General features: G+C 42.3%; 1 protein-coding gene across 10 annotated transcripts in view; it reads left to right on the top strand.

Annotated features, from left to right (window-relative positions):
- Positions 1-13,742, top strand: part of LOC148852149 (uncharacterized) — a 30,211-nt gene that overhangs the window by 6,611 nt on the left and 9,858 nt on the right. For all 10 annotated transcript variants that reach the window (XM_088943637.1, XM_088943644.1, XM_088943636.1 and 7 more), the window contains 5 exons: positions 82-150; positions 413-519; positions 780-863; positions 964-1,060; positions 6,568-6,687. In XM_088943637.1, coding sequence (XP_088799763.1) covers positions 82-150; positions 413-519; positions 780-863; positions 964-1,060; positions 6,568-6,687 — 477 coding nt within the window. The remainder of the gene's footprint in view (positions 1-81; positions 151-412; positions 520-779; positions 864-963; positions 1,061-6,567; positions 6,688-13,742) is intronic.

The raw sequence follows: 13,742 nt of genomic DNA, 5'->3' as shown, positions 1-13,742 counted from the left end.
CATTGGTATTTCTTCAATAAAGACATTTTTATCCTTGACCTTTGGCCTTCTGATCTGTCTCTATGCTTTTTACTGAGTTAGGTGTTCGAAACACTTCTTCAGTCTTTTTGGGTAACTGTCCTCAATGCATATAAGTCGAAGTTTTCCCAAGTAATTCTTATTGAACTTCAGCTTGTTTGTTAATGTTCATGGTTTTTTGATAGTGTAGAAAAATTCATAAAATAGAAAAGAAAAAAAGGGAATTACAAGGATTTTTGATTTTCCATATTTGTTTCATATGCTCCTTATGGTATACTTTAAAAAGTTATTGTCATCTTGAATGGCTTCTCTTTTCTGAGCTAGCATTTGAAGCATGCACTAGTTAGGGTAACTTCCAATCTAATACATAGACACGGTTACCTTCTTACTGCAGTTTGTAATGTTCTATGCCTGCTCGCTGGATCCTGAACATTGTGGTGAGAGATTTGCAGTTTTTCTTGCTGATATTTTTGTATGCAGAACCCATCCCGCACTTACAAGGTAAATTAGAATTTGCTTTTAACATATGTAAAAGTCAGAGATGGATGGGGTAACTTGGAACTTGATTTCAATAGGCTTGTGTAGTTGCTTTACTAAATGCTACAATTGCTTGGTCTTGTATTGCATATGCATAACCGAATTCTTATTACTGTTATGCTTTGTGATGGAGGTTCTCAAATGATTCCACAATTCATTTGTAATGTTTTGAGAGTTCATTTGTCTTTCTCAATTTCTTTTCTTTTGTTTTGTTTTGATTACAGGATGAGTGCTGTTGCTTACCTTGCTAGTTATTTATCCCGTGGGAAGTTTTTGTCACTCTCCTTGATTGCCAGCACATTGAAGAGGTCTTTTATCATTTTTGTTTCTTTTTATTAAAACATCATTCTGATGTGTTGAAAGCAATTATTATTGATTCGATTCATTCTTTCATTCACTTTCTCTCAGACTGGTGGATTGGTGCCTCGAATATTGCCATGTTCAGAATGGAGAAGAGAAAACTATAAATCTGGAAGCTCATAGAGTGTTTTATTCTGGATGCCAGGTATGTTTTAATCTAACTATGCAGTACAAGACTTCGGTTCTAAACAATTGTATTTTCAATGATTTTGAGATAAAAAGAGACACCGCAACAGCCCAGTAATGCATGATTGTATTGTCTGTTATTTTCGATTTTGTCAAATTGGTAGATTTCTCTCTCCAATAACATATTTTTCGTAGCCCATTGATGTCTAGTTGGATGGTATAAAATCCTGTTTCTGTTTTACTCTTTCATCAATGAATTGTTCTATTTGTAAGTTTTTTTTTTTAATATTTCATTAATCTACTATCTACCATGTATTTCTCCACTGCCTTCCAGGTCCTCCCTTAACTCTCGGATGGTCATATTTTAGGTGTTATTGATCTAAGCTGTTGCATGTTTGGGCAATTCTGCTTGGTAGATATTCCTGGGCAGAGTCCACACCATTCCAATGAACTATTTGAGTGATTTACTTCTATTGCTTTGAAATGGCAATGTTGGCTCTTTTCCAGATTTTTTTTTTTGTTTTTGATGAATGAAGAAATTTATTAAATCAGAAGAAACACCACTGAAGAGGCACGAGCTGTTACCTCTTCAGAAAAGTATTACATCAAAATAAAACAGAATTAACCATAAATAAAATTACAAAGCAGCCCAAAATAGCTTCTCCCTTGTAGCCCCCTGCTTAGCTAACCCATCTGCTAAAGGTGTTTGCTGATCTTCCCACCCATAGAGAGGTAACAGTCATATTTCTTGTAAGCCAGTTTACTCTCCTTAATAAATCTCTGTGTTGCCACATGGCTGAAGCTGGGTCTTTCAACCATCCCACCACAATTTGAGAGTCTCCTTCAACTATCAAGTGCTGAACCCCTAATTGTTCTGCAATCTGAATACCTTGTACCGCCGCTAAAATTTACACGGGGCCTGAGAACAAGGCTAATATGTTGCTCTCCATGTCTCTCAGCACCCCTCCTATCCCCGATGGGCCTGGGTTTCCTTGGCTGCTGCCATCAAAGTTCAACTTTACCCATCCTTCAGGCGGAGGGGTCCACACTACAAATTCCCTATCCTTCCTTGTATGGCTGTTAGCCACCACTACCCAGTTTCTCCAAATATCATCAAAGGAAAAGTTCTCAACCAGTGAATGACCCTAGTCAATATACAATCCTCAACGGCCTGAATGCTTCTTTCTTTTTCTTTGGAAATCCTTGCGTTCCTTTCTTCCTAAATTGTCCACAATGCAGCTGCTCTAATACATCTCCACATCAATTTTCCTTTTTTTGTAGGCCACACAAAAAAAGAGGGATCGAACAATTGGCTTAAGTCTGTGGACAGATTCCACCTACACCCAAATAAAGAAGAAATCCAACTCCAATTACTCTAGAAAAGGAACAAGATACAAGTAGGTGGGAGCAATCCTCACCACTAGCCCTGCAAAGTACACACCAGTTAGGGTATAAACACATGAAAGGCCTTTTCCTCTGCAAGAAATCCAAGGTATTAATCTTCCTATTCTATAAAACACCTCCCAGCAGAAAATAACAACTTTAGGTGGAACAGGTCTAGACCAAATCTCCTTAGTTGGAAAACCCCACTGACTCAAGGAAGAGCAAAGAGCCTTGAAAAAGGATGCACAAGAAAAGTAACCTTTTGGATGAGGGGACCATAATCTCACATCCACACTTTGAGGGTCCAAAAAGACATTGCCAAGCAGAGACAACAGGTCTGAAACACTGTTAAGTTCATCATCCCTCAACCCTCTTCGAAAGCCAAGGTCCCAACTTAAGGATGAGGGTGAAAAAGGAGAAGGGAGAAAATGAGAGACGACTTTTTCCTTGTAAAGGGAAATAGAGTAAAGGGACGGAAATTGGTCCTTTAAAGCAACAAAACCCACCCAAGTGTCTTCCCAAAATAAAACAGAGTTACCAGAGTTGACATCATACCTTACAAGGTTGAGAAATTGAGGGAGGATACTCTGGATTGCTTTCCAAGGAGATGCCAACGTTGCTTGCCGTGATACACCCGCATCCCATCCATTTTCTAGTCTGCCATGTATACTCGCTATCACTTCATGTCACAACCTCTCCCTTTCTCTATGCCATCTTCACAACCATTTTCCTAAGAGGGCTTTATTCTTGAGATTTAACCTTCCTAACCCCAGTCCACCATCCTCTTTGCTCCTACATACTATTTCCCAATTAATTAAATGATCTTTCTTTTCCTCCCCTGGCTCCCAAAGAAAATTTCTAATTAATCTCTCCAACTTCTTAGCCTCCCTATTAGGAATCCTAAAATCAGATAAGAAATAGATTGGTAGGTTCGCTAGGGTGGGTTTCAGTAGTCACTCTACCCCCCATAGAGATAGTTCATTTTCCAAGTAGCTAATCTTTTCTCAAACTTTTCCAAAACTGGGTTCCAAAAACTACTCTCTTTTGGATTAGCCCCTAGAGGGAGACCTAGGTACTGCAAGGGCCACGAAGAGACAAGACAACCTAGACAATCTGCCAGACTGAATACTCTCCTCATCCATATTGACTCCTACCACACAACTCTTATCCATGTTTATCTTCAAATTGGAAGCCTTTTCAAACTGCTGTAACAATGCTCTAAGGTTCCTCACTTCTTGCCTGTCACCCCCTTCACAAAATATTATGATATCATCAGCAAATTGTAGATGGGTTACTCTGACATTATTCCTTCCTATCCTCCAACCACTCACCTCCTGTTCCCTATCTGCCTTAGAGATTAATCTACTGAAAGCATCTGCCACTAAGGTGAAAAGAAACGGGGAGAGTGGGTCACCTTGTCTAAGGCCTCTACAGGCTGGGAAAAAATCTCTAGCCATCCCATTGACCAAAGATTGAGTAATGGCAGGAACTAATACATCCCTTTACCTAGTTGCACCATCTATCTCCAAAGCCACAACACCCAATGATCTCTAGTAAAAAACTCCTATCCACAAGATCATAAGCCTTCTCTAAGTCTAGCTTACACGCAAAACCTTGGCTTCTCGACTTTCTCATGTCCTCCACAAACTCATTTGCTATAAGGATCTGATCTGTTATTTGCCTTCCTTGCACGAATGCACCTTGTGCTTGACTGATGATGAATCGTAGTACTATTCGGATTCTCATGGACAACACTTTGGCCAAGATTTTATAGATGCTTGTCATTAAACTAATCGGCCTATAATCCTTAGGGTGCTTTGCATCTATTTTCTTTGGGATAAGGACTAAGAAGGTTGCATTTAACTCTAGGGCTTACCTTTTTTTTATCTGCAAATTCCTGAAATATCCCAACAAGATCTTCTTTAACCACATCCCAATAATCCTGATAAAAAGCCATTGTGAAGCAATCTGGACCAGGTGCTTTGGATCTATCCATTGAAAACATTGCATGCCTATCTCTTCTTCACTGAAATCCCTTTCTAACCAATTTTCTTGTTCTTCTGTTATCCTAGTCCAATCCAAATCTTCCAATGTTGGCTTATTATTCAATTGTTTCCTATAGGTTGATTTGAAGTGATCCACAAACAACCTTGCTATCTCATCTTGATTTGTTACTTCCTCCCCATTCACCTCTAACTTGGCCACAAAATTTTTTCTTCTCCTCCCATTGGCCAGTGCATGGAAAAATTTTGTGTTCCCATTCCCTTCCTTAATCCATTTATGTCTCGACTTTTGCCTCCATGACATTTCCTCTCTTAAAAGGGCCTCTTTCAAATCCTTCTTTAGGTTTCTTCTTATCACCCTTTCTTGCTCACTCATCATCCTTTGGGCTTCTTTGGAATCTAATTCCTCAATCCTAGACAATAAACTAATTTTTTGCTCCTCTACTCTTCCAAAATGTTCCCTGTTCCACTCCTTAATTTTTGATCTCAACCTTTTCAGCTTTTTGTGGAATCTCACTTCCTTCCATTTCACCCCTCTTAACTCTTCTTTCCACCACTCCTCAATCAGATGCACAAAGTCCGGGTGAGTCAGCCACATATTCTCAAATCTAAAAGGCCGTGGACCAGAGGTTATTGTTTCAAGGCTTTTAGCTGAATAGGGCAGTGATCAGAAGTGACTCTGGGTAATGCTCTAGCCATCAAGTTTCTCCAATGACTCTCCCAATTTTCATTAAAGAGGAATCTATCTAATTTCGAACAAAGAGGGTTTTCTTGGAAATTAGACCAAGTAAAGTTGGCTTGTAAGAGAGGTAATTCCTTTAGGCCACAGTCACTAATAAATTCATTGAACTTTCTCATGCTGGTAGTAACTGTTCTTTGGGGGTTATTAGTTTCATTACAGAACCTAATTACATTGGAATCCCCCCCAAGGCACCAAGGACCCTTCCATAAGCCTCGTATTCCATACAACTCTTCCCACATCTCATTCCTCTCTCTATAAGTGTTTGGCCCATAGACATTGGTTAGAACCCAAGTAAATCCTCCCCCACATTCCTGACCTTTACTGACACAGAGAATCTCCCTATTAGCTCCTCTACTAATTCTACCACATCTTCCCTCCATAATGTTACTAGACCTCCAGAGGCTCCCCAGGAAGGGGCCAATGTCCAACAAACTCCTCTTGATCTCCATACACTTCTCACCCACCTTTTATCCATTTCTGCCAACTTGGTCTCCTGTATCAACACTATGTCCGGTTTCTCTCTTCTTAGTAAGTCTTTGATGGCCCTTCTTTTTCTTTCGCTTCCCAGTCCTCTCACATTCCAACTGATGATTTTCATTGAATACTTCTTTTGAAAAAAATCCTTCCCAAAAAATTCCACCTTACAGCGGAATCTTTCTTCTTTCCCCTCTCCCACTAAATTCAATGTCACCCTCAATATCTGAAATCAACCTCTCCACTTCTGATCTCTTTTTCTTTTTCCTTTTATTATTATCCTCGGCCTTCCTAGATGATGCATTTGTTTTTGCCTCCCCTCCCCCCAACTTAGGACTTCTGTGGTAGTCCTTCTTTTGAGAAATTTCTGCTCTCTCCCTTTGATCTAACTCCTCCTTTACTTTGTACTCCAACAACTCACATATCATCTCCCATATTCTCTCTAATTCCTCCTCTTGTCTCTCTCAAGGGGCCACTCCTTCTTTTCTCAGTTCATTCTCAGGACTGCCAATCTCTCTTCTCTTCCCCGTGACTGGAACTTCCGCTTGGGATGCTGGAGTATCTGTTACAAGCACAGAAGGCACATTAGTAACCAAAACCAAATGGACAATCATACCTCAAGGAACAGACTTAGGCCTTTCTCTTTTCCAGATTGCCATAGTATTATATGATTTTATGGATGTGGTCCATTGTAGAGTGACCTAATGATTTCAAAGCTATGCTGCCTTCTTTTTAAAGAAGAAAATATATCATTATACGATTTTAATGACTAATGTTGTTTCTTTGTTGTCAACCAAGTAGCCAATGAAGGTTGGTCTACAAGCCCATGCATCTATAGTTCATGAGTGTTAGGTTAGAATTCCATCATTTGGACATGAATACATTGATGCAACCTGAGGGTTTATCTGTTCCTTTCTGTAACAGGCTATTATGTATGTGCTTTGCTTTCGTATGAGGTCAATGATGGATTCTCACCGTCTGAAATCACAGCTACTTCACATGCCTCTAGAACCAATATTTTGTCATCAATTGGATCCATTGAAGGTAAGATAAACCTCGGTACATCTATGCCAGTATGGATAACAAAGTTTTGGAATTTGGATTGCTTTATACTTTAACTTGCCCCCTAAAAGCTTGATCTGATCCGAGACTGGTACATTGAACTAGTAATATGGTCAATCAATCCAATTTGTCTAGTTGTATAATCCATAAGCCAAGCCTAATTGGCACCGTCACCTGGTCCATTTTATTTTTGTCAGAGTGCTGATCAATTGATCACTTCTGTTCACTTGGTCATTAGTCTAATCAGGTTAATTGACCTGCCATGATTTCTAGTTTGGATTTTAAGAGTGAAATACAATCAAGTGAATGTATGCTTGTTTATTACATTGTCTAGACCTTTATGTAGCTTGTTATTTTGTTTCAATCGTAAACAAATGTTAACTGTATTCCAAAATGATTCTCTGAAAATGTCATGCAAAAACTGTATTGATGAATTATGGTTCAGAGTTCTTTGCTGATATTGAATGATCCCAGTTTCTTGTGAAGCTTCAAGTGGGGATCAGAAAAATATGGCTTCTTGCATAATTAATGAAATCTTCAAGTTTTCATATTTTTCTTGCATAAAAATATGGCTTCTTGCATAATTAATAAAAGGAAAAAAAATGATCCTGATATTAGTCTCTGATTTGCATACTTTTCTTAAATATTGTTGTAATCATTCATGGAGAGAGAGAGACGAGAGAGAGAGAAAGAGAAGAGAAGAGGGAAAAGAGGAGAAGAGGAAGATATGATTGAGAGACAAAAAACTATTCTGGTTGCCGCCAATTTAGTTATTTATATTAACTTAATAACAAACTAATAAGAAAGAAAGAAACTAACTGGCTGACAGCATACTAACAACAACTGTAAAATAACAATTAAATAACCTTACAACACTCCCCCTCAAGTTGGGCTGAATATGTATATCATGCCCAGCTTGTCACATAACTCATTGTGCCGTGAGTATGGAAGTCCTTTTGTGAGGACATCAGCGAGTTGTTCCTTGGAGTTGACATAAGGGATGCAAATATCAATTTTTCCAAATTTTCCCTTATGAAGTGTTTGTCCACCTCAATGTGCTTGGTCCTGTCATGTAGGATAGGGTTGCTGGCGATGTTTATGGCTGCCTTCTTGTCACAATAAAGAGACATAGGATTATGAACAACTCTAAGCTCCACTAGAAGATTTTTTAGCCAAAGGACTTCAGCCACCCCATGTGCCATAGCTCTATATTCAGCTTCAGCACTTGACCTTGCTATCACACTTTGTTTCTTGCTTTTCCAGGTCACTAGGTTTCCTCTCACAAATGTGCGATACCCACTTGTGGACTTTCTATTATCCATAGCACCTACCCAATCAACATCTATAAAGACTTCCACCTTTAGGTGATTATGTTTACTGAATAGTAGACTTGTTCTGGGATACTTTTTTAAGTATCTAAGAGCTATTTTTGCTGCCTCCATGTGTGGTTTCTTAGGAGATTGCATGAATTGGCTTAGAACCCTAACTGAATAGGCAATGTCTGGGCGGGTCATGGACAAATAAATCAACTTTCTCACAAACCTTTGGAACTGTTTCACATCTTTCAGAGGTTCACAATCACAGTCACCCAACTTGTGATCAACATCCACGGGAGTATCTGTTGGCTTTGCACCTAATTTGCTTGTCTTGTAATAGATCAATGGTGTATTTTCTTTGAGAAATGAAGATGCCCCTTTCTGAGCGGGTGACCAATTCTAAGGACATACTTCAAGGGACCTAAATCTTTCACTTCAAATTTAGATGCAAGGAATTGTTTCAATTTTTGTATTTCTGAACTCCAATTTCTTGTAATGATGATATCATCCACATACGCTATCAATACAACAACCTGTTCCTGACAGCTTTTCACAAAGAGTGTATGATCAGACTGACATTGTTTGAAGCCTACCTGCTAAACTGCCATGTGAAACTTACTGAACCAAGCTCTGGGAGATTGTTTTAAACCATAGAGAGACTTTCTCAGTTTGCACACCTTATTTTCACTTCCCTTGGCACAGAATCCAGGGGGTTGAACTATGTATACTTACTCCTCTAGGTCACCATTTAAAAAAACATTTATGTCCAGTTGATGCAATTCCCAGTCAAGGTTAGCAGTTAATGATAGGAGGACCCTAATTGAGTTCATCTTAGCTATTGGAGCAATAGTCTCATCATAGTCAACCTCGTACACTTGAGTGTACTCTTTGGCTACTAATCTTTCTTTGTACCTTTCAACTGTCCTGTTTGCCTTGTGTTTAACTATAGACACCCACTTACACCCCATTGGGTCTTTCCCCCTTGGGAGATCCACCAATTCCCAAGTTTGATTTTTATGAAGGGCATTAATCTCCTCCTTCATAGCATTTGTCCATTCAGGGCATTTTAAGGCTTTTGCAACATTTCTGGGAACATTGGATGCAATCAACTGCAGATAGAAAGGCTCGGTATGAGGGGGAAATGTGATCATAGGAGACATATTGGGTAGTGGGGTGTTTGGTAGTGCATGACCTGACTCCCTTTCTTTGAGCAATAGGAATGTCAAGGTCATTCACAGTAGGAGTAGGAGTATCAGTAGGTGCAATAGGGTTCGGACTTACCTCCTAGGAGTCTAACAGTGTCGGTTGCTCAATGTTTGGCTGCTCCACATCTCTATCACATTGCTGATCTCTACGACGTGTATGTTGGAAGACACGAAAGGGAGAAAGGTCCGGAATAGAAGGAAGAGAGACTTAGCGGACCTAAACCTGCTTCTCCTCTTCCACACTACTACTCCCCCTGAGAAGTAGGGAAGAACGGTTCAAACTCAAAGAAGGACACATCCATGGACACAAAAAACTTATGACTAACGTGATCAAAGCATCGATACTCTTTTTGAGATGAGAGACACCCCAAAAAGATACAAGGGATGGACCGTGGGTCTAACTTACCTCGAGACGGAGACAAATCATGGACAAAGGCACGACAACCAAAAACTTTCATGGGAATGGAGAATAAAAGGGACTGAGGGAACAACAACTGATGAGGGGCCATGTAGTTCAGCACTTTGGAGGGCATGCAATTGATGACAGAAGCAGCTGCAAGTATAACATCCATCCAAAACCTTTTTGGAACATTCGTGTGTAACATCATCCCGTGAGCTACCTCAAGGAGGTGTCTGTTTTTTCTTTTTGCAACACCATTTTGTTGTGGTGTTCTTGCGCATGAGCTCCTATGAATAGATCCGTGGAAGGCAAAGAACTCATTGAGCTCACCATGGAAATATTCTTTTGCATTGTCTGATTGGAAGATCTGTATTTCAAAATGGAATTGCATAAATACCCTCCTTTGGAAGTCTTTCACAATCTTTGGAACTTCCTCTCTACTACGCATAGGGAATACCCATGTATAGCGAGAGAAGTCATCGATCAATGTGATAAAGTACTTATATCCGCCCTTAGAGATTATAGTAGTAGGCCCCCATATCAGAATACACAACATGAAAAGGAACACTTGATCTTTTATTATTTGAGTAAAAAGTTGTTCTACATTGTTTGCTCAACTGACACGTTTGACACTAGAACTCTGACACTGAACACGACTAAAATAAAACCGGAAACAAAGACTTTACTATTTCAAAAGAAACATGACATAACCGACTATGCCACAAAAGAAAATCGACTCTTATTTGATTGATTATATGACTCTGAGGATGACACCGAGAGACTAGCTTTGTTGTCGAGAATGTAGAGATCATCCACTAGGCTCCCTCTACCAACCAAGAAAAAAGGTTACACTACTGATTGAAAGCAAATTTATAGGAAGTTGAGGGACATGCAATACACAATTCAGGTTAAGGCCATGGGGAAGAGATACTGATCATTGGCCTACAATGGAGGAGAATGATCCATCTGCAAGCCTCACTTTATCCCTTCCTGACAAAAGGCTATAAGTCTGAAATAAGTTCGGCTTATCGGTCATGTGGTTAGAGGCCCCTGAGTTAATGATCAAAGGGGAACCAGTGGTAGTAGTGACATGGAATGCAAAAGCTGCATTACCTGATGTAGATGCAAATGAAGTAGGAGTACTAGTGACTGAACTATCCATCTGTCGCAAAGCCCTACCATATGACTCCAAGTGGTCTCTGAAGTAATTCATGATATCTTCCTTGGGGTCAGAATTAGTAAGGTGGTCCCGGGTAGTACCAACAGCCTGAGTATCTTGGGGTGCCACATGTGTTGCATTAGGTGTTGTGTCCGTCTTCTTCTAACCTTGCCCTTTACCCTGTTCTTGGTTCTTCACTGCCCACTTGGGTTTCCTGTGAATGTCCCAACATGTGTCGTGTATGTCGTGAGCACCGACAGTGGGTACAAAACAACTTTTTCTATCATTAGCCTTCTTGGTGTCACTTTTCTTCCTTATGTTGTTATTACTCATTGCAGCCAATGCAACTTGTTGCTCCCCCTCGGTTGTAACCATCACACTCCACCTACTTTCTTTAGATTGAACAAGGGTATATACCTCGTGAACCGACGCAACTCTTTACTTCATAAGATCTGAACTCTCAAGGGTTCATAGGCAGGGTTCAGTCCCAACAAGAAGGCAAACACATGCTGCTGAGAAACCAACTTCCTGTAGGCCTTAGTGATGAAGGAAGATTTGGCCCGACCTCGTAATCACTCAACACGTGGCAAAGGCAACAGCTCGGCACAACAAAACGCCCAAGGCGCGAGCACTGAAAGGAGGAACCAGCAGTCTGGACTCCTTACTAGGAGCCCGAACTCTCCCTTAGGCCCCGAGCCTCACACAAGGCAACGACCCGAACTGGCCTGCCCCATGGCAGTTCGGGACACTCCCCTATCCGAACTCAAGACTTCACCTCGCTCACCACTCCAGCACTTCGCCTCCAGGACGCCGATTTGAACAAACGTACCTGACACCGAGGAGGTCCGTATCCAAGGGCAGCGCACCTTACTGACTTGGGATCTGACGCTTGACAGTCGCACTTCAACGGCCACCTGCCACCGCCATCTCCAGTTGCAGAGACGGCTCCGACAAAGAGAGCAGTGACGATTTTGTCCAGCAGGGGTGATGGCACCCGAACTGGCAGGAGCACATAGATAATCATACCCGACCTGACAGAAGCTTAGGAGTGAGTGCGCAAGGTGGTTATAAAAGGCTCCCTACCCCCCAAGAACAAGGTATGTGAACATTGCGCCATCTGGTTTTATCTTGCCTTTGAGAGAATACTAACTTGAGCTTTGGAGTGATCTCGTCGGGTTCCTCCCTAGAGATTCCCCACTTTCTTCTTCCTTTCAGACCCCCCTGTTGCTCCAGTCAGAGGCAAGGTCGTTGACAGATGGGACCGGCTGGATTGCGCTCCATCACTTAGCATCATCATCATGTTTCCACTCTACCAACATTCCGAGCCCATCGAGCTCGGCAACACAGAGGCCAACAACGCCAGTACTAGGCCCACTCAACAACGAAGGCGCCGGCGAAGTCGCCGAACTGCCACCCGTGTCCTGCCTGAGCTCAGAGGTAAAGAAGAGACAAGCTCGAACGAGGTAAAGGCAACCCTTATCCTCTCAGTTCCTTCCCCACTCTCATCAGAACTCCTTGTAGTCCCCATGCTCAGAGACTTCAAACTCCCCTCCTTGGACAAGTACGATGGGTCCTTCGACCCCAGCAACCATGTCGATGCCTTCCAATCCCAAATGCACCTAGCAAGGGCCAGTGAGTCGTGCATGTGCGTGGCCTTCACCACCACTTCCGAGGGGTTGCCCGCACCTGGTACAGAAACCTAGCCCCCGGGTCAATAAGAAGCTGGACCAAGTTTGTGTAGGTCTTCATCGCACACTTCGTTACCAGCAAGCGATGCCCCAGAACCAATGAAAGCATCTTCGGAGTGGTTCAGAGGGAAGGAGAGTCCATCCGGGGCTACATCAAGAGGTTCAATGATGCGTGCTTGCAGATACCGCGACTGGACCCCGCGGTACAGCTCGCGGCGGCCAAGAGAGGAGTAACACACAAGGAGTTCAAATGACACATGGTAGCCAGCCCGCCCGCGACCGTGGCCGAATTCCTCAAGCTCGCGGACAAGTTCATGAGAACAGAGTTAGAGATTAACCAAAGGACTGGAGGCGGGGTCGAGAAAAGTAAAAGAGAAGGCGAGCCCTCCAACCCAGGTGACAGAAGAAACTCGGCTCGGGAGGCGAAGCCAAGCCAGCCGTCCCGAGTTCCCTTAGTAGAGCTCGGACGGACTACACACCCTTGAACACAAGGCGGACTGAGATCTTGATGACGATCAAAGACGTCCCATACGTCAAATGGCCACCTTGCCTAAAGGGGAATCCAAACGAGAGATAAAAATTTATACTGTAGTTTCCATAGAGATCACGGTCATAGTACCGAACAATGTAATAATCTCCGGGACGAGATAGAGGGACTCATCCGTCGCGGATACTTGAGAAATTTTGTACAACATAATAATAATAAGGCAGGCCAGCAAGGGGAGCACAGTAAGGATGCTTCAAAATCCAGCAGCAGGCCAGCCGAACCATCACAAAGACAGCCTCCGGAAGAGAGGCCAGTTCGGTGAACCATCCACGTAATAGTGGGAGGTTCGGTGGTAGTAGGGTGTACTTCAGCAGTGGCCCGGACGTCAGTTTGCGAGGCAGCCTGAGAAGAACAGAACCCTCCAAAGAAGCCGAAGACTGAAGAACCGATCTTCACGGAAGACGATGCACGAGGTGTCCACTACCCTCATGATGACGCGCTTGTCATAAAACTAAGGATCAACGACTTCGAAGTCAGGCGTGTACTTGTGGATTCAGGTAGTTCGGCGGACATCCTCTTCAAGTCGGCATTTGATCAGCTATAGTTGCAGAGAAGCGAGCTGAAGCCTGCAAACACTCCTCTGGTGGGCTTCAGCGGAGAGGAAGTCAGGCCCCTTAGGAAAATAACAGTACCTGTGGAAGTCGGCACATGGCCTTGTGTGGTCAGACTCAACCATGATTTCCTGGTGGTCGCGACCCCCTCCCCATACAATGCCATAATAG

This window comes from Nelumbo lutea, chromosome 5, assembly GCF_056320005.1.
Source record: "Nelumbo lutea isolate HS-2025 chromosome 5, American lotus-T2T, whole genome shotgun sequence".
Lineage (NCBI taxonomy): Eukaryota > Viridiplantae > Streptophyta > Magnoliopsida > Proteales > Nelumbonaceae > Nelumbo > Nelumbo lutea.
This window is presented reverse-complemented; position numbering and strand designations above follow the sequence as displayed.